Source organism: Myxocyprinus asiaticus, chromosome 38 (genome assembly GCF_019703515.2).
Source record: "Myxocyprinus asiaticus isolate MX2 ecotype Aquarium Trade chromosome 38, UBuf_Myxa_2, whole genome shotgun sequence".
NCBI classification, from domain to species: domain Eukaryota; kingdom Metazoa; phylum Chordata; class Actinopteri; order Cypriniformes; family Catostomidae; genus Myxocyprinus; species Myxocyprinus asiaticus.
The window spans coordinates 4,772,015-4,791,453 of record NC_059381.1 but is presented as its reverse complement, the minus strand read 5'-3'; the positions used below and the strand labels follow the sequence as shown (position 1 = coordinate 4,791,453).

The 19,439-nt window shown below is 37.2% G+C and overlaps 1 protein-coding gene across 6 annotated transcripts in view; it reads right to left on the bottom strand.

Moving 5' to 3' along the window:
• LOC127428673 (urinary protein 1-like) overlaps nt 1-19,439 on the bottom strand; it is a 226,678-nt gene that overhangs the window by 135,481 nt on the left and 71,758 nt on the right. For 2 of the 6 annotated variants that reach the window (XR_007895129.1, XR_007895130.1), the window contains exons 2-4: nt 9,920-10,042; nt 9,633-9,764; nt 8,616-9,235 (exon numbers count right to left, since the gene is read on the bottom strand). The exons of 1 other annotated variant lie outside the window; for it this stretch is intronic. Coding sequence is in view for 3 of the 5 variants with exons in the window: in XM_051677180.1 (XP_051533140.1) it covers nt 9,168-9,235; nt 9,633-9,764; nt 9,920-10,042; nt 10,126-10,174 (372 nt within the window). In the remaining 2 variants the exon portion in view is untranslated. Of the gene's footprint in view, nt 1-8,600; nt 9,236-9,632; nt 9,765-9,919; nt 10,043-10,125; nt 10,180-19,439 lie in introns of those variants that run through there. 3 more of the 6 variants (XM_051677180.1, XM_051677181.1, XM_051677183.1) reach the window with 3 other exon arrangements.

Genomic DNA, 19,439 nt, shown 5'->3' with positions numbered 1-19,439 from the left:
ATGCAAATACCACTCGCCAATTTTCATTGGCCTTTTATCAAAGACCAGAGGTGTCTCGGGCTCCCAAGAGTGACCCCTAGTGTCACTACATCGACACAACTTCGAGTGAGTGACAGATAGGGAACCAGTTATCCAATTAATGAAACAAGATTGGAGGTGTGGGTTAGAGCTACTTTGAATTAAAAAAGCACTCAAACATTTTGAATTTGTTATTCACAAGAAACATCTGCTGACGTAGACCATGTGTCATGGTCCTGTCACCTTGTCAGGTTGGGTTTCTGTCTGACGGGACCGTGGCATTATCGTCCCCTGTCTGGCCTGTCCTCACAGCCACGGAGGCTGTTCCCCAGTCCATGTCGGTATTCACAGCCACGGAAGCTGTTTCCCTGTCACTGCCTGTGCTCACGGCCACGGAGGCCATTCCGGGATGATGGCATTATCGCCCCCTGTCTGTCTTGTGTTTCGTGTACGCTCTTTGTGTGAGCTACTTTGCTGTTTCGAGGCCTGGAGCGCTTGCCATCTTCGAGGGAAAAATGAATTCCCAAGTTTCTCAAGATATCCTACAGGATAATTTCAGGGTGGCTGTGCGCCAGCTGAAGCTCAGTAGAAGTTGAATGATGCAGCAGGACAATGACCCTAAACATCAAAGTAAATCCACAACAGAATGGCTTCAAAAAAAAGAAAATCCACTTTTTGGAGTGGTCCAGTCAGAGCCCAGACCTTAACCCTATAGAGATGCTGTGGAATGACCTCAAGAGAGCCGTTCACACCAGACATCCTAAGAATATGTCTGAGCTGCATCAGTTCTGTAAGGAACAATGGTCCAAAATTCCTTCTGAACGTTCTGCAGGTCTAATCCACAGCTACTGGAAACGATTGGTTGAGGTTATTGCTGCCAAAGGAGGACTGACCAGTTATTAAATCCATGGGTTCGCTTACTTTTTCAATAAATTTGTAAATTCTGCTTATTATAAAGCACATGTTCAGAAGTTAGATCGCATTGCATTCTACACACTGCAAATTCACAAAAACTGTAAACATGAATTTAATAGGATTAAAATAACTTTAAACTTTATTGCCAAAACATCGCTTACTACATTGACTTTAACAATTTCTATGATATGTATCATTGTGGAGTAAATAAAGAAACTTTATTTAAATCTAAAATGTAAAATCACTAATCACATTCTCATCACTTTAAATTCAGCAGCAACTTGAAAAACAGGCTACATTTCTGATATTTTTGAAGTGCAGAAGCAGTAGCAGGTCAGACCAGTGTTACATGTTATTAGTGGATGTGTGTGTGTGTGTGTGTTACATGTTATTGGTGGATGTGTGTGTGTGTGTGTGTGTGTGTGTGTTACATATTATTAGTGGATATGTGTGTGTTTGTGTTACGTTATTAGTGGATGTGTGTGTGTTACATGTTATTAGTGGATGTGTGTGTGTTACATATTATTGGTGGATGTGTGTGTGTGTGTGTTACATGTTATTAGTGGATGTGTGTGTGTTACATATTATTGGTGGATGTGTGTGTGTGTGTGTTACATGTTATTAGTGGATGTGTGTGTGTGTGTGTGTGTGTGTGTGTTACATGTTATTAGTGGATGTGTGTGTGTTACATGTTATTAGTGGATGTGTGTGTGTGTGTGTGTGTGTGTGTGTGTGTGTTACATGTTATTAGTAGATGTGTGTGTGTTACATGTTATTAGTGGATGTGTGTTTGTTACATGTTATTGGTGGATGTATGTGTGTGTGTGTTACATGTTATTAGTGGATGTGTGTGTGTGTGTGTGTGTGTTTCATGTTATTAGTGGATGTGTGTGTGTGTGTGTGTGTGTGTTTGAGAGAGAGAGAGAGAGAGAGACAGAGAGAGAGTGAAATGTGAACCTTTGACTGAGTGCACAGGGGAACTAACATGATGTGATGCATGCACAGAATTTAAACAGTTATCTCTCTTCTTTATCTCAGTATTTGAAATGGTCTCGTTTTTCTTCTACAAAACAGTAATTAATGCTTTAAATGACTCTCTGCTTCCATCTGCTGGTAGATAGTGCAAAATACAGGACCTTTTTTCCTCTAAAAGAGTATATATTTCTCTAAAAGAGCGGCACACACGGAACGTCTTTTTAATGACACGTCTTTTTAAAGATGCCTTTCCAATTGTGTGTTATTCCTGGTTGCGTCTTTCGTGTCTGGGCGCGACCCACACGGAAGCAGCGTTTGTGGATGGTTCATGTTCTCATTGCGAGAACATGACCATGGCAATGTTGCGGTTGCGGCTAGCTTTCGTAAGAAAGGATTACGGGTATGAGGCCAGCGCGGCCAGCACTGGGGACCCCTTTTAGGGACCAGGTGGTGAACCTGCAAGCGCTGCCCCAGGAGGAGGCAGACCCAGCCCTGTCGTTGCTGTGTCCGGTGCGTGCTTTACGCATCTATTTGGATCGCACACAGAGCTTTAGGATCTCTGAGCAGCTCTTTGTTTGCTTTGGTGCACAGCGGAAAGGAAGCGCTGTCTCCAAGCAGAGGATCGCCCACTGGCTCATTGATGCCATAACTATGGCATATCATGCCCAGGACATGCCGCCCCCAGTAGGGCTACGAGCCCATTCTACCAGGGGCGTAGCGGCTTCCTGGGCCCTGGCCAGGGGTGCCTCTCTAACAGACATTTGCAGAGCAGCAGGCTGGGCAACACCCAAAACCTTTGCAAGGTTCTACAACCTCCGGGTGGAGCCGGTTTCATCCCAGGTAGTGGCACGCAATACAAGCGGATAAGCCCGGGATAGCAAGCCGGGTGTATTGCTTGAACATAGCGCCTTCCACCTCCTTTTGAGTTGAAGACGTGCGCCATTAATTCCCAGTAGTGTTCACAAGCTTTGTTCCCTGGTTGACTTCCTCCGAGCCCTGTGGCAGTCGAGTTTTCGGAGAGACTCACTGCCGGCCCAGTTTACATGCTAACTAAGAGTCCTGTTCTGGAGTAGGTGCTCCACATGTGGCGGTTCCCTGTAAGGCTAACCCCAGGCGATATATATCTTCCGCTAATTTGTTTCCCTGTTGGCAAACTGCGTCTTACTTGGGCAGAGCCCCTCTGCCCCAGTCTCCATGTTTGTAGTAACTCCTCCCCCGTTGGGTAGGATCTACCTTGAAGACTCCCCACATGGTTGGAAAGACCATGTGATGTATTTTTCCACTTAAATATCGCCCCCTCTCTTTGGGCGAGGTGTGGTCTCCGCGGTGTCTTCCCCTTGGGAGGGACACCCCCCGACTAGACCTGGCGGCCCAGTCGGATAATCCCACTTATTTTTTTAGGGAGTGGAAAAAAGAGAAGGGGAAAAGAGGCCACGACTGGGTTAAGCTTGTCTCTATCACTTGGGTAGTCGACTTGTCCCCAAAGAGCCATTCGGCACTCATAACTATGTTGGGGGAGGTTACGTGTTGACCTGGTGTGCTGGCTATGAGGCACACAGTAGTCTGCCCACCGCACACCTCCAGTTCACGTAACACAGTTCAGCCAATTGTGGCGTTTCGTATAGGGACCCCTAGTGTCACTACATCGACACAGCGTCGAGTGAGTGACAGATAGGGAACGTCATGGTTACTTGTGTAACCTCTGTTCCCTGATAGAGGGAACGAGACATTGTGTTCCTCCTACCACAATGCTGAACTACCCGCTGTAATGGCCGGACCTTATATCAGCTCCTCAGCATAAAACCTGAATGAGTGGTTGCATACCAGCTCCTTTTATACCCGTATGTCCGGGGGAGTGGCATGCAAATACCACTCGCCAATTTTCTCCCAAGAGTGACCCCTAGTGTCACTACATCGACACAACCTCTCGTTCCCTCCATCAGGGAATGGAGGTTACACAAGTAACCATGACGTTTCATGCACAACAGTAAAGAGAAGACTCAGGGGTGCAGGCCTTATGGGAAGAATTGCAAAGAAAAAGCCACTTTTGAAACAGAAAAACAAAAAGAAAAGGTTAGAGTTGGCAAAGAAACACAGACATTACATAACAGATAAGTGGAAAAGAGTGTTATGGATCTTAACCCCACTGAGCTTTTGTGGGATCAGCTAGACTGTAAGGTGCATAAGAAGTGCCCGACAAGACAGCCACATCTATGGCAAGTGCTACAGGAAGCGTGGGGTGAAATGTCACCTGAGTATCTGGACAAACTGACAGCTAGATTGCGAAGGATCTGCAAAGCTGTCATTGCTGCACGTGGAGGATTTTTTGATGAGAACTCTTTGAAGAAGTTTAAGAAGTTCGGAACTTTTTTTTTTTTTTTTGTATTAGTAATTTTTCATGTTATTAATGTCCTGACTATACACTTTGATCAGTTGAATGCCACTTTGGTGAAAAAAATACCAATTTCTTTCCATAAAAGCAAAATCTGTACATTATTCCAAATTTTTTGCTGCCAGTGTGTCTATATATCTATATATACTGTATATATACAACAGCATGATTATTACTTTAGAAATAGTAAAATATATCCTTCATTAATAATATTAACTCACAGTGTCTAAAGGGAGAAAAATAAGAGTTCAGATCCTCCCAAAGAGATTCTCCATTTTTGCACTCATAAAACAAATAATGCAGCCTTTCTTCATCCATTTTAAAGAATACACTTAAATTATATCAGCAAAATTTTTACAGCGACTTATTGGATAGATATTATGCAATATCTTAAATTTACTTCTCTTACCTTGTTAGAAATGCAGCATTTTTCAGGAAGTAACCAGGCTCTTATCAAGTGAACATTAAAAAAACAACAACAAAAAAACAATTCCTAAACAATTAGCATTTAGGTGATGGATTATGTTATGCAGCGATTGCCAATAGCATATTTTTTCAATAAAAGTTTGGGCATTACTCTTCTTGTGTATCAAAATGGAACCATACCTTTCTCACAGACTGTGGTGACACATTTATGTCTAATTGAGCAATTTGTTAATGTTTTCATTTGTTTATTATTTAGGCTAGAAGTTATAACATTATTATATTACACTGGCATTAATTTAAGGCAAAAAAAAACAAACAAACAAACAAAAAAAAAATACATTTCTCCCTACAACAAACATTTCTTTTACCATATTTTTTATGGTGATGGTGCAGTATTTTTTTTATTATCAAAATAGTTTTAGTTGAGTTACATCATTTTAGCAAAGAAAAGCAACAAACAAGCTCTATTTAATAAGGCATTGCAATAAAAAATATTGTTGCTACTGTTGCTTTCTGTTGATATGTGGTGGTAATATGTGATCTTCACTGCATTAGTAGAATGTGAAGTGCTGTTGAACTCAGTGAAAGAGGAAGTAGGAGAACAGAGGCAACAAGAGAAGGAGGAAACTTCCCTTGTAGATTCCATCTGATCAAGAAAAACACAAAAAATTAATAATATCTATAGATATATAAAAATTTAGGACATTACAATTTTAGGCAGATTTTGCTTTAAAAAAAAAAAAAAACACACACACGCACACACAATGCATCATATGTCCTGTAGCACATGACTGAAGTATTTAAAAAGATTTACAAATCTGACATGTAGGAAAGCTTTAGCGGTCACTGTCCTCAGTGTTAAGCTCCAACTGGATGTTTCACAGTTTTCTTAACAATGGCTGAAGTCACACCTCATACTAATTTATAACCAGCTATACAGTATGAAGGCACTCTTTTTATTATTATTCAAAACATTCTTATTTGAACTGTTTCACTGTTTTACTGTTTTTTTCTACTGTGTGTTTACACATCTGCGCTAGCACTGCATTTTCCTGATCTACACTTAAATTCTGGTATTGATGCACTTATACTATTATTAAAGAAATATTCCGGGTTCAATACAAGTTAAGTTCAATCATCAGCATTTGTGGCATAATGTTGATTACCACAAAAAATCATTTCAACTAGCCTTCCTTTTTTTTTTTTTAACTGTAGACAACTTACCTATAAAAATAAGGCACAATCCCAATTTTTATGAGAGAAACAAAACATGTTAAGCTTACAGAAGACATTTCCTCAGAATACCATTTAGAAAATTAACCAAAAAACAGATTTATAGTTGTGTGAAGATATCAACAAATAAAAAAATTTTCTCCAGTTGTACGTTAGTGATTTGCAGATCAGTCTTTGGTCAGGATTGGAATGAAATCTCAAGGTTTCAGGACACTTTTATGACTGCTCAAAAAGGGGAGGGTTTACAGTTTTTGTTGATCGCTTTGGTACTATTATCGCAAGTATGTGGTTAAACCACAGTAACTTTTTCACCACACCACATCTGTGTGTCATCAAAGAAATACCTTTCATATGAAGTAATTGTCTAATTGATTTCACATAGTGGTAACCACAATTGGTCACCATATACAGTAAAAGGGGGGTGTAAACACTGGCAATTTCTTTCAACATGGAGCAGGATAGACAGCAAGGAATAGGAAGAGCTCGTGGACAAGGGATCTGTCAGAGAGGTGGGCATGGGCACCAACAGAGAGGTCAGAGAGGTGGGCATGGGCACCAACATAGAGGTCAGAGAGGTGGGCATGGGGCCCGTCGGAGGATTGATCGTCAGAGAGAGGGAGACAGAACTGTTGTCTCTAATGAAGTCCGGGCCATCATCGTTGATCATGTGGTGAACCGAGGCCTTACTATGGCAGAGGCTGCCAGATTAGTTGATCCAAGTCTAAAAAGATCAACTGTCAATTCTATCATCCGAACCTTTCGCCAAGAAAACCGGTAAGTCTGGAGGATATATACTATGCTTTACCATTACATTTTTAGTAAATTGTAATGCATGTAAATTCATAAAACTTGTTACAATATTCTTACAGTATGATCTATTGACAGTATACTCTGTTCTATGCTTAGAATTGACAGAAAACCCCATAGTAGTGGCCGTGACCGTGTGCTGACCGACTAGCAGGAGTGGGCAGTGTGGAATGGTGAGGGCCAGGAATGATATACGGCTGTCAGAATTAAATCAGGCAGTTGAGGAGAACAATGACACCTTTGCCAATGGCATCCATCAGCCTACCAACAGTAGCCAGCCTTTTGAAGAGGCACCAGGTATCAGTGAAACACATTTACCTGGTGCCTTTTGAGAGAAATAATGACCGGGTGAAACAACTGCGGGCCGAGTATGTTCAGGTACAGCACTATATACTGTATTACTGTTACTATTTGATGCATTGCCTACTTCATGTGTATATTGGAACTACACTGTAAAAAGAACTAACCAAAATCTTTTTTAGAGGGTGATGGTGCTTGATGCTGATGTGAACCATCACAAGTACATTTTTGTTGATGAAGCTGCTTTAACCTGACCAGAACTCATTGCCGTGGACGGAACCTCTTAGGCCAACGGGCCACTGTCCAAGTGCCTGGACAACGTGGAGGAAACATCTCCATGCAGAGGTGGTTCAAGCATGGTTTCAGGCCCATCCCCGATTCATGACCCTCTACCTGCCCCCATACTCTCCTTTCCTCAACCACATTGAGGAATTATTTTCAGCATGGAGGTGGAAGGTCTATGATCGCCAACCCCTTGAGTTTGCCACCCTCCTTCAGGCCATGGATGAGGCATGTGATGACATCAGTGTAGACCAATGTCAAGCATGGATTCGCCATGCCAAAAGGTTTTTCCCAAGGTGCATGAACAATGATGACATTCTTTGTGATGTGGACGAGAATCTATGACCAAATGCTCAAGACAGGCTTGATCCAAATGAATGTAATGTGTGCTAAATGTTTTTTCATTTAGTTAAATTGTTTTATTTAACTGTGTACATTTGATTATAGAGAGTATACCTATGTTACAGTTATATCTGAAAAACACAATTTGCCCAAATTATTGTAGAGGATGTCTTAATTGATCACAGCTTGATTACACATTGGATAGATATTATGGAAATTATAGATTCTGGAAATGCTGGGTAAGGTAAGTGTATTGCCTAATGTGAAAACTGTGTAATCTGTCTTTTACAGTACTGTAGCATATTATTTTCAGCACTTCTAAGGGTGATTTGAAACATGTACCTTGCATTGTTTGTTATTGGATTCACTGGTAGTTAAAACGACTAAACTGAAAAGATATCATTATGTTGTGTTTTGGTGATTAAACCATATGTTCTCATGACATTTCACGAGAAATTTATATTTTGAATCAATGGTTGTGTGAGATGTTTACAATCCAAATGAATGCACAATGGTTTTGAATGAAAGACTGGCTGCGTTACAATTGTGATGAGTTTGGAGTTTGTACTAAGAGTTGTGAGGTTTTACCACATACTTGCGATTATAGTACCATAGCGCAAATTGTAAAACAAAAACTATTTAAACTGTTTCAAACTGTATAATGCATTATTTTCTCTTATTGTTACAAATTACAAAAAATTTAAAAAGGAGCGCTCAGACATCACAGAAATGAAACATCGGCACAGCAGAAATAAGTAGACAACCTTGACATTAGTGTGCTGTGTGTGTGTGTGTGTGTGTGTGTGTGTGTGTTGCTAAGAAGCACAAATGATTTCACACAAAAAACCGGACTAGTTCTTGTAAGTGTCTCTTAAATAAATGTCTCGTTATTGTCTTAAATGTAAATGTAAACACTTATGGTCCTGTTGTTTCTAAGGATTTCAGATCTTTGAATGGTTAAAGCACATTTTCATGATTTGTGGATAAGTTTTCCAAATGAAAGACACATTTCACACAGAAATATTCTCTCACACAGTGTCATTGTAAGATACAGATTTCCAGAAGTCACTTTAATAGTAGTTACAGAAAATGACATGTTTAAAATTATATGTGTGCATGTAAATCTTTAATTTCAGCAGTTTAGTACTGTCTTTATGAAACCCCACAGTAAAGTGTATACAGTAAAACTGAATCTTTTTCAGGAAATACAGATTTTGTAAATCTTAGTAAATGTAAAAATAGATCAGTATCTGTGAAGATTGTTTTTCTTGTACCATACTTTTTCACTGGTCATAATAATGATGCATTCATAATTAAGTTCCTAACATACAGAAATAGCAAAGATAAACAACAAACAAGCTATTCAGTACGGCATAGTAATTCATTAAATAAATGTGACATTATGATGTGGCGGTGTTAACCTGTAACATGTCAAATCCTCTTCGCTGCAGCTGTAGAATGTGAAGTGCTGTTGAACTCAATAAAAGAGGATGTAGAAGAACAGAGGCAACAAGAGAAGCAGGAAACTTCCCTTATAGATTCCATCTAATCAAAACAAAACGTATATGATGTACATAAGATAGTTATTGTTTAAGATTCACATGATTAAAAGTTTGTGTGGATTTTACACTAATTCTGCCCTATTCCGGAAGTATTTAAACACCTCTGTACCTCTTTGTAAAGCCATCAGTACAGTCACTGTCCCTAAACAAGCTTCAAACCTTGATCAGCGAAGTTCATTACAATACACTGTGAGCACTCGACTAATTCATAACCATATTTACATGAAGGCACTTTCTATTACTTTTAAAAAAAATCTACCCCTTTTATCTGTAGTTCTACACTTACACTTTTGTTCATATTATGTCCTCATTTATAAGTTGCATAAGAAATGTGTTTGCTAAACAATGCAAATTAGCACATGGTCAAATAAAGACAATACCTGAGCCATTGCAAAGATCAGTGGCACAGCACTTGGTAGAAACTGTTTCTTCAGTTGTGTTTTGAACGGTTCCAGGAACACATTTGTCTGCACATCCTTTATATGTTTGAGTCAACTTGGAGTTACCTATAACTAGGACACAAGCCATTTATCATAAAATACAAATGAGTTATTCCAGAAAACATGCTAAGCTTGAGTAAGAATAATGTAAAAAATTAAACAGATGCTGATTGACAGTTATATGAATTTCCTCTCTATCACTTTCAGTAAATTATGAATGGACTTACCAATGGATAGTTCCACTGTTTCAGTCAGACACTGGGTAATTCCACTGGGACATGTTTCTGTTGTTCTGTCACATAAACCAGTCTCTGGATCAGATTCACACTTATAACATTTGAGAGAGAGTCCTTTGATGAGAAAGAGAGAGAGAATGACATTCATTGACATCTTTATGTGCAATACATAATACATTAATACTTTATATTTTTACCTCCAGTGAGTAAAATTGAAAGAAGCACAATCGGGATTTGCAGATCCATCTTTGGTCAGCAGTGGAATGAAATCACAATGTTTCAGGGCCCTTTTATAACTGATTAAAAAGGGGGAGGGTTTAATGACGAAACTGTTCATTAAAAAGTAGTAGCAGGAGTTGCAACACAAGGATTACAAAACTGTTTAACTATTTATTTTTATTATTATCCACTTTTTCTAGAGCATTGGATGTTTCCTGTGATTCACTCCAGAAGCTCCTGTTATTGGTTTTACAGGTGTGGTTCACATATTTTTCAGTGTGTTCATCACAGACAGATTTGATACCCAAAGAAATTGCTTATGTTGAATTAAACAGGATTTAAATGAATCTAAAATCACTCATTACCAAGACAGTGCTGACTGCATTTGACTTTAATAATTTTTTATGATATATCGTGAAATGAAATAAATTAAGAAATGAATAAATCTCACATAGACTCAACTATAAACTCTCTAAGAAATGAATTTAAAATTACAATCACATTCAAGCAGATGTTTTTATTTTATTTTATGTAATGTTAAAAAACAGGACTTTATAAAAAAAAAGTAAATATCATTTATATTTAATTTATATTTAAAGATTCAGATGACTTTGAATTAATATTATGATCAAATACTTCCCCTAATTGACTATAATTTAAACACAGTTGTCTTAATGTTTGTAAATGTCCTGTAGTCCAGTGTTTCTCAGCTGCTTTTATTTCAGATCAAGTGGCAACCCAATATAGTAACGAAATTGTTCTCTGAAAGTTATTAATATTAGGCTACTTTGAATTTATTTAATTATTATTAGGCTTGTCTTTATAGTTAAACTCTTTAAACTCTTTGATTGCATCTGTTCTCGTTCAGTTTAATACATTTGTTTTTCATTAATCCAGCTGATTTTAATGGTTAATCAATGAATCATTCTGATCTAGTTCAACTGATCTGATTATTGTGTTGTTGATAGGGTATCAGTTACAGTAATTGCTGTAAGAGCTTTCAGTCAGGATAAACCAAACAAAATAATCCCAAATTATTAATAATTTATTTCACCTGGTAATCACAATTGGTTACCATATACAGTACATACAGTATGTAAGGAGAACTGTGTTTTTTTTGTTGTTTTTTTTACATAAATGACTTCTGATGTTTTCTTTGATCATATATTTTACTTGTTGGTTAAATATGTTAGGCATTATTATGGATTTTGTCCATTTGGTTAGATAATGTCAGTGTAATGTCCACTATTACAGTAGAGTAACTCCTTTTATTCAGCACCAAAGGGGATTTGAAACATGTATCTTGAATTGTTTGCTATTGAATTAATGAATTGTTAAAAATACTAAATTAAAAGAAAATCATACTGTTGAGTTTTGGGGATCAAACCAAATGTTCTCATTACATTTTACAATATTGTGTTTTGAAACAATGATTATGTGGAAAGAAAACATGTTCAGCAGTAATAAAAGCATAAGTGCAGATTTTGAAAGAATGACAAGCTTTGTTACAAATGTGATCAGTTTTGAGTTTTGTACTAAGAGTTTTAAAATGAAGCACTTACTTGTGAAAATAATAACAAAGCAATTAAAAAAACAGTATTTTTTATCAAAGAAACTGTGTGTGCGTGGTTGTTTTTTTCTTTTAATAGTGATTTGTCTTATTTGTTTTTATCATTAAAGGCAATGGTTTATTTGTGCTCTATTTGTAATAAAAACTATATAAATCTATTTAACAACTTAATATTAAGTACTCAAAATATATATATATTTTTTACAGTGTATATGATAACCAAAAAAAAAAAAAAAAAAAAAGGATGTTAAAATTATTATTTGATTTTAATAATCATTTTAGGCAACATTATGGTAATAAAGTTCACAAGATGGGCAAGGAGGAAGCTGGGACCGTAAGACTCTTTAATGTGACTCTTTATGCTGCTTTTCAGCATTACACTAACGACACTGACACACAGACAGACAGTTTTGTGCGTCTCTCTCTCATCTGCTGCTCTCTCCTTTCCTCAAATACTCCTGCCGCCCCTCACTGGAACATGAGACCAGTGTGGCACACAGGTGGAACTCATTCATCACACAGGAAAGTATATTTCTGATTGACAGGGGCCTCTATGAGAAGTTTGCATATAAGGAAAAAAAACATGTCCCCCATATGTAAATGGTTAGATATTAATCAAGGAAAAAACATGTCTAGCCTTTTACATTCAACTATAAAAATACCACAAATTTACATACATGAGTCATTCAGGGAAAGGTAATTTTTATGTGCAAATCAAACGTCTGATGAATAATAGAGATGGAAGACTCAGTTTTGTATTTAAGGAATATTTCGGGTTCAATACAAATTAAGCTCAATTGACAGCATTTGTGGCAAAATGCTGATTACCACAAAAAATAATTTTGACTCCTGAGGCACTTACAATGGAAGTGAATGAGGCCAATCAGTAAAATACTGACTGTTTCAAAAGTTTAGCCACAAGAAATAAACAAAATGTATATTAACATGATTTTAGTGTGATAAAATCACTTACTAACATTTTCTGTGTAAATGACGAGTCAATGTAATGCCGTAAACCCTAAAACGATCGTACCAACGACAATTTAAACAACTTTACAGCTCAAATAATACACAAGTTTTAACAGAAGAATTCATGTAAGTGCTGTTATAAAATTATAAATTCACATTTCTGCCTTTAAATTCTCCAGTCATTGGCCCCATTCACTTCCACTGTAAGTGCCTCACTGTAACCTTGATATTAGCTTTTTTTTTTTTTTAAGAAAAGGAGGGATGAGTCAAACATTTTTTGTGGTAATCAACATTATGCTACAAATGCTGTTGATTGAATCAAATGTGATTCACCTGAGAGCAACTTTTCTCTTGAATTTTGATGTAAAAAACGGAAGTGATGTAATCCTGAATTACAAGTGATTACATTTATATGACAACTGAGGAAGAGAAAAGCTGTCCAAACTGGTTGGTTTGTCACTGGGGAAAATGTATAACCTTGCTTGAGAAGCAACAAAGTGACAAAGTGTCTATCTTCCAAAATATGTGACCATATTAGAGTCTTTCATGTAGTTTAATTTTACTTTTAGGGCCCTCATTTTTTAATATCTTATTTAATAAAATATGTTTAATGAATATATCAAAAGATTTGAAATAATTTATTGAATTATTTATTTTTTATTATGTTCATAATTTAGTTGGAAAAGGTAATTGCTAAATTTACCATAGCCGAACTTAATGTGGAACAGGTTTGACAATTATAATTCATAGAATTCATTTAGCAGACAAGTTTATACGATGCTATTTACAAATGAACAAAGCTACAACATTCATAAGCAATTCATTAAAAGGAGAAAATTACAAGCAGGACAAAGCTGTAGGTTAGACACAGTCAGAGGTGGGTAGAGTAGCCAAAACTGTACTCAAGTAAAAGTACAATTACTTAAAAAATAAAATAAAAAAAATATTAGCCTACTCAAGCAGAAGTAAAAGTACTAACATAAATAATTACTTGAGTAAGAGTAAGAAAGTATCCAATTAAAAGAGCACTCAAGTAGTAAGTAACTTGTTACTTTCACAAATGACATAATAGACGTTAACTCCCCTATATCCCATTACATAATATACATTTAACATGCATTACAGAATTATTTGTATTATTATTATTATTATTATTAATGGAAATACTGTCATCATTCACCATCATGTTGATCTAAACCCGTGTGACTTTCTTTCTTCCATGCAACACAATAAGGAGATATTAGACAGGATGTTTGTCTGAGTCACTATTTATTTTCAGTGAAAGTGTTTTTCTTCCTCCATATTTTGAAAGTGAATGGTAAATGAGACTGTCAGTCTCTAACATTCTGTCTAACATCTTTTGCAGAATGTCACACGGGTTTGGAACAACATGAGGGTTGGGAAATTATGTCAGAATATGAAATTATGGCTGAGCTATCACTTTAAGGGGATAGTTCACCCAAAAATGAAAATTCTCTCATCATTTACTCACCCTCATATCATTCCATATGTGTACACAAATAAAGATTTTTAGAAGAATATTTTAGCTCTGTAGGTCCATACAGTGCAAGTGAATGAGTGCCAAAATTGTGATGCTCCAAAAAGCACATAAAGGCAGCATAAAAGTAATCCATAAGACTCCAGTAGTTAAATCCATTTCTAAATGATAAGAGAATTTTCATTTTTGGGTGAACTATCCCTTTAAGGGCTCTTGTCAGATCTGGTTGAATTTGTCAATAAGAAGAGAGGTTTGGAAACCTTTCTAGTAATTATTACGGTGAAAACGTGAAAATGTCCCACAAGGACATTATATATAATGCGGAAATATAAACCAAAGCAAGATCACGTTTTATTAATGCCTACTTTTGCTATTTCATAGCTTTTAAAATACTGTGTGGATCCTTATTTCAGTGTAGTTACAGTTTTCAGTGTCATAAGTATTTAGATCATTAGTTCTGTACAGCAGTACCGGTGCTCTCTAAATGCAGAGTATGCAGCCTGAGTTGGGCACCCACCCCTGTCTGAAACTGCCCCCTATCCACTAAATGGTGCACTATTTCGGGTGTCTGCCATTTTGTAGGAGTATCTGAATTCTGAGTGAGCCACTCGTTCCCTATTTTTGTTCACTCATTCTTACCCATAATGCACTTTAATTTTGAGTGTACATTCAACGTATATTTGACTGCGGTTAATTGCCCATAATCCACCGTGGAGAAGACATATGAGCTGGGAGTTTACTGCTTCCTTCACTCCTGCATGTTTTATTTCATGCTGAATGTATTAAATTACTTTTAGACAAATCATTACTTGATTAAAGTAACAATAACATATAGAGAGGAAAAACGTACAGATACATTTTAAAATATATTTATATTTATACAGAATTTTGCCATTAAGCTGAAGAATTCTTTATTTACTAAATAATTCATTAAGGTGAGTTTATTTTAACTCAGAAGACTGCACACAGTGGAAATGATAATTCTGTGGATAATTTAAATATTTGGTTATAACATGTAGGTTATGATAATTTGGTGCTGTTTATGGTCGGATGAGGGCACGATGCACCCATAAACACTTGTACTGGAGTTTAAAGATACTAAAGTATAACAAATAAATACAATAATGTACATTTGATAAAATGTGTTTACTCTTTACTCTTAACATATATATTCAAATGACAACAGTATGAATATTTATTGTATTTTTTTACATTTTTTTTGTTATTAACCATTTTTATTGATTCCATGCAGCAAGTCAAATAGACAGAAAATGCAGAATCAAACCACATGAAATCACAACTTTTCCCCCCGAACATTTCTTCCCAAAAGCAGCAATCACCACTCCCAGAGTATATATACTTCACCCTCATATAGGTCACCGAGTGCATTAACTCCCACTCACAATCCAATCTGACCAACAGAAAGGGGACTTATTAATACATAGTTTAGGGTTCAACCATATGCTCAAGGCTACGTTTAAATAAATATCCGAATTAAACACTCTGGACACTTTTGTCCATATCGAGTGCAAATGCAAAATAATGAGGTGCGACTTAACTTCTCCGGCTAGTTTGATCGAAAGGCTTTGCAGTGGCAAGATAGGGGCAAGAACTTCCTTTTCAATACAAAACCAGAGAGGGGCTCTCTCAGGTGGAAGTGACCAGTGAGCCAAATGTCTAAGACAAATGCATAATAATAAAACAAAATCTTGGGTAGGCCAAACCCACCATTGTCAATTGGCCTATGTAACTTATTGAAATTTAACCTGGGATGCTTACCATTCCAAATAAAAGACTTCGCTATGCTATCAAATTGCTTGAAATAAGAGAGGGGGACATCTACAGGGAGAGACTTTAGCAGGTAATTTTGGAATACAATTTATTTTAATTTATTTTAATAACATTAACCTCCCCAATCATCGATAAATGTAATGAAGCCCACCTGTCCACATCATTCGAAAACCTCTTTATTAAGGGATCAAAATTAACTCTGATTAAATCAGACAAATTTGCTGGGAATAAAATTCCCAAATACTTAATTCCCTGTTTGGGCCACTGGAAGACGCCTGGCTGAAAAGCCGTTACTGGACAGTACGCTGTCAAAGCCAAAGCTTTGGATTTAGACCAATTGACTTTGTAACCTGAGAACTTGGAAAAGGAATTAATAATTCTGTGGAGGCAAGGCATAGATCTAGTAGGTTCAGAGACAAATAATAAAATATCATCTGCGTAAAGCAGAAGCTTATGCGCTACACCTTCCAAAATCACCCCATGAAAATCATCCTCCTTTCTTATCGCGGCTGCTAATGGTTCCAGGGCAAGACAGAACAATAATGGGGAAAGAGGGCAACCCTGCCGGGTGCCCCTATCTAGAGTAAAAAAATCTGAAATTAATCAGTTTGTTTGTACCGCCGCTACAGGGTGTCTATACAGTAGCTTAATCCAACCAATAAAAGTATTCCTGAACCCATACATTTCCAAAATCTTAAAACTATAATCCCATTCTACCATATCAAATGCCTTTTTCGGCGTCAAGGGAGATGGCAGCGACCGGAGTCTGATCATTCGCTATTAACCACATGATATTGATGAGACGCCTAATGTTATCAAAAGAGCTACAGCCCCGAATAAACCCCACCTGATCTATATGTATAAGTGATGTCATAACTTTACTTAATTGATTAACCAGAATCAAAACTTGCTTGGATCTTTGTCCTTTTTAAGAATCAGACTGATCCGGGCTTGTGTCATGGTTGGCGGAAGCTTTCCATTCTTTAATGATTCCGTATAAACTTCTAACAAAAGTGGAGCCAGTTCTGTAGCATAAGATTTGAAAAACTCAGCGGCAAAGCCGTAAGGCCCTGGAGCCTTGCCTGTAGGCAAGGCCTTAATTACCTCATCAAGCTCCTCAAAGTTTATTTCAGAATCAAGAGAACTCATATGCTCAGTTGTCAGTTTAGGAAGATCTAATGGTTCCACAAAGTTCCTAATATCCTCATCAGTAGACGAAGATGTGGAACTATAAAGATCAAAGTAGAATTCTTTAAGAGCATTATTAATATCAATGGCCGAGGTAAATTTCACCACCAGCAGATTTCAGTGAGGGAATGGCAGAAAAAAAGACTCTTTCTGCTTTATATATCTAGCCAAAAGTTTACTTGCTTTGTCCCCCGACTCAAAGTATGACTGTCTTGCCCTGAATAACCTAAACTCCACTTTCCGTGACAAAATAGTATTATACCTATATTTCAATCAGGTCAATTCTCTGAGGCCATCAGATGATATTCGGTGCTTCAGCTCTGCCTCTACACTTTTAATATATCCTTCCACAAGTTCTTGTGCTTTGGATTTTTTGGTGAATGAGGCATACTGTATGATCCGACCCCTAAGAACCGCCTTAAGTGCCTCCCAAGCCATGCCCACAGAGGATACTGAGGACCAGTTGGTCTCCATACAGACAATGATTTCAGCCTTTAGCATTTGTTGGAAATCAGGATTTTGCAAAAGGGACACATTAAGGTGCCAACTATATGATTTATTTTTCTCTATATATGGCAACATCTCTAAACTCAACAGGGTATGATCTGAGACTAAGATATTTCCAACTGAGCAATCAACAACAGATGAAATGTGGGATTTGGATATAAAAAAAAAAAAATCTATTCTAGAATAAATCTTATGGACTGATGAAAAAAATGTATAGTCCCTACCAGATGGGTTCAAAAGTCTCCAAATATCTGTAAGACCAAGATTTTTACACATCCTGTGAAGCGTCAATGTTGCTCTAGCGGGCTTACACACTTTTGCTTCACTATGATCAAGGACTGAGTCCATCAAAAGATTAAAGTCTCCTCCCAAAATTATATCATGAGGGGTGCCAGCAGCTTGCAACATCCCTTCAAGATCTATAAAAAAGCCCTGATCATCAGCGTTAGGTGCGTAAATATTAGCCAAAATCAAACTTTGCCCCTGAATTTCAGCTAAAACAATAATGACTCTCCCTAATTTATCTTTAGTCTGTTTGAGACATTTGAATTGTAAATATTTATTAATCAATATAATGACTCCCTTGCTCTTACTTGAGCCAGCACTAAAGAAAACATGTCCACCCCATATCTTCCCACATTTTTCAGCTTCCTGCGGGGAGAGATGTGTTTCTTGAAGAAACACAATATCATATATCTTACATTTAAGAAAAGTAATAACCTTCCTTCTTTTTATGGAGTGCCCCAACCCATTCACATTCCATGTGGAGAGAGAAAATCCACTCATATTAACATTTGACATTTTGATATAGTAGAAAAAATAAATTGTGTGTCAAAAACAAAATTATACAGACCACATTCCCCATTACTGCAACAATCCAACCCCAAACTTCTCCCCGAACAAAACAAACAGAAAAAAGAAAAACGTGTGCATTAACCCCGCGCACGACAGTGCCAACCGGTGACAATCCCTCTAAACTCAAAAGGTCCATGAACGCTCACGAGCCCTCACGACAACTTTGCCATCGGATTGCTCAATTTTGCCTCACAAATTTGTGACTTGTGAGGCAAAATTACATAACAGAAAATACTTTGTAAAATAACCCCAGCCAACAGGAAGAATGAACACAAAGAACGTGTATATTCATTCACAGAACTGTCTCAAAGGTGTGATCTTCCACAAAACAAATTCCAGCTGATATAAAACTGTTCAGAATCCTCGGACAGACAAACGAATGTTCAGTGAGCCAGCTTTTATGAGTCCAGCGGATGACGTAATCATTCCAGTGTCCCATAAAAATACTCAACAAAACAAACTCCAGCCAGCAGGAGGAATAAGCACGAAGAATGAACAGATTAATTCACAGCTCTTCCAAAGGAGTGTTATTCAAAAGAACAAGCTCCAGCCGCTAGGCGGAACCAATACAAAAAGAAACAAAACCAGTATCCCGGTTCCCCGGATGGTCGAGTCAATTCACTCGGAGGCCGCATAATAGTATATACCATGACTTACTCAAGACTCAATCCGTCAACTTTATAAAAGACATCCTTTATGTGAGCACGTAGATATTTTGCTGTCATCCATAGTGTCCACTCTCAAACTTGCCAGGATCTTCAATGCAAAATTAATCTTCAATCAATGCAAAAGTTTCTTTAAGGAAAAGTGTTATTCACAAAACAAACTCCAGCTGCTCGGTGGAGCCAATGCAAAAGAAAAAAGAAACCAAAATGACGCCCAGCTTCCTCAAAAGCCAAAGTACAGCGAGTCGA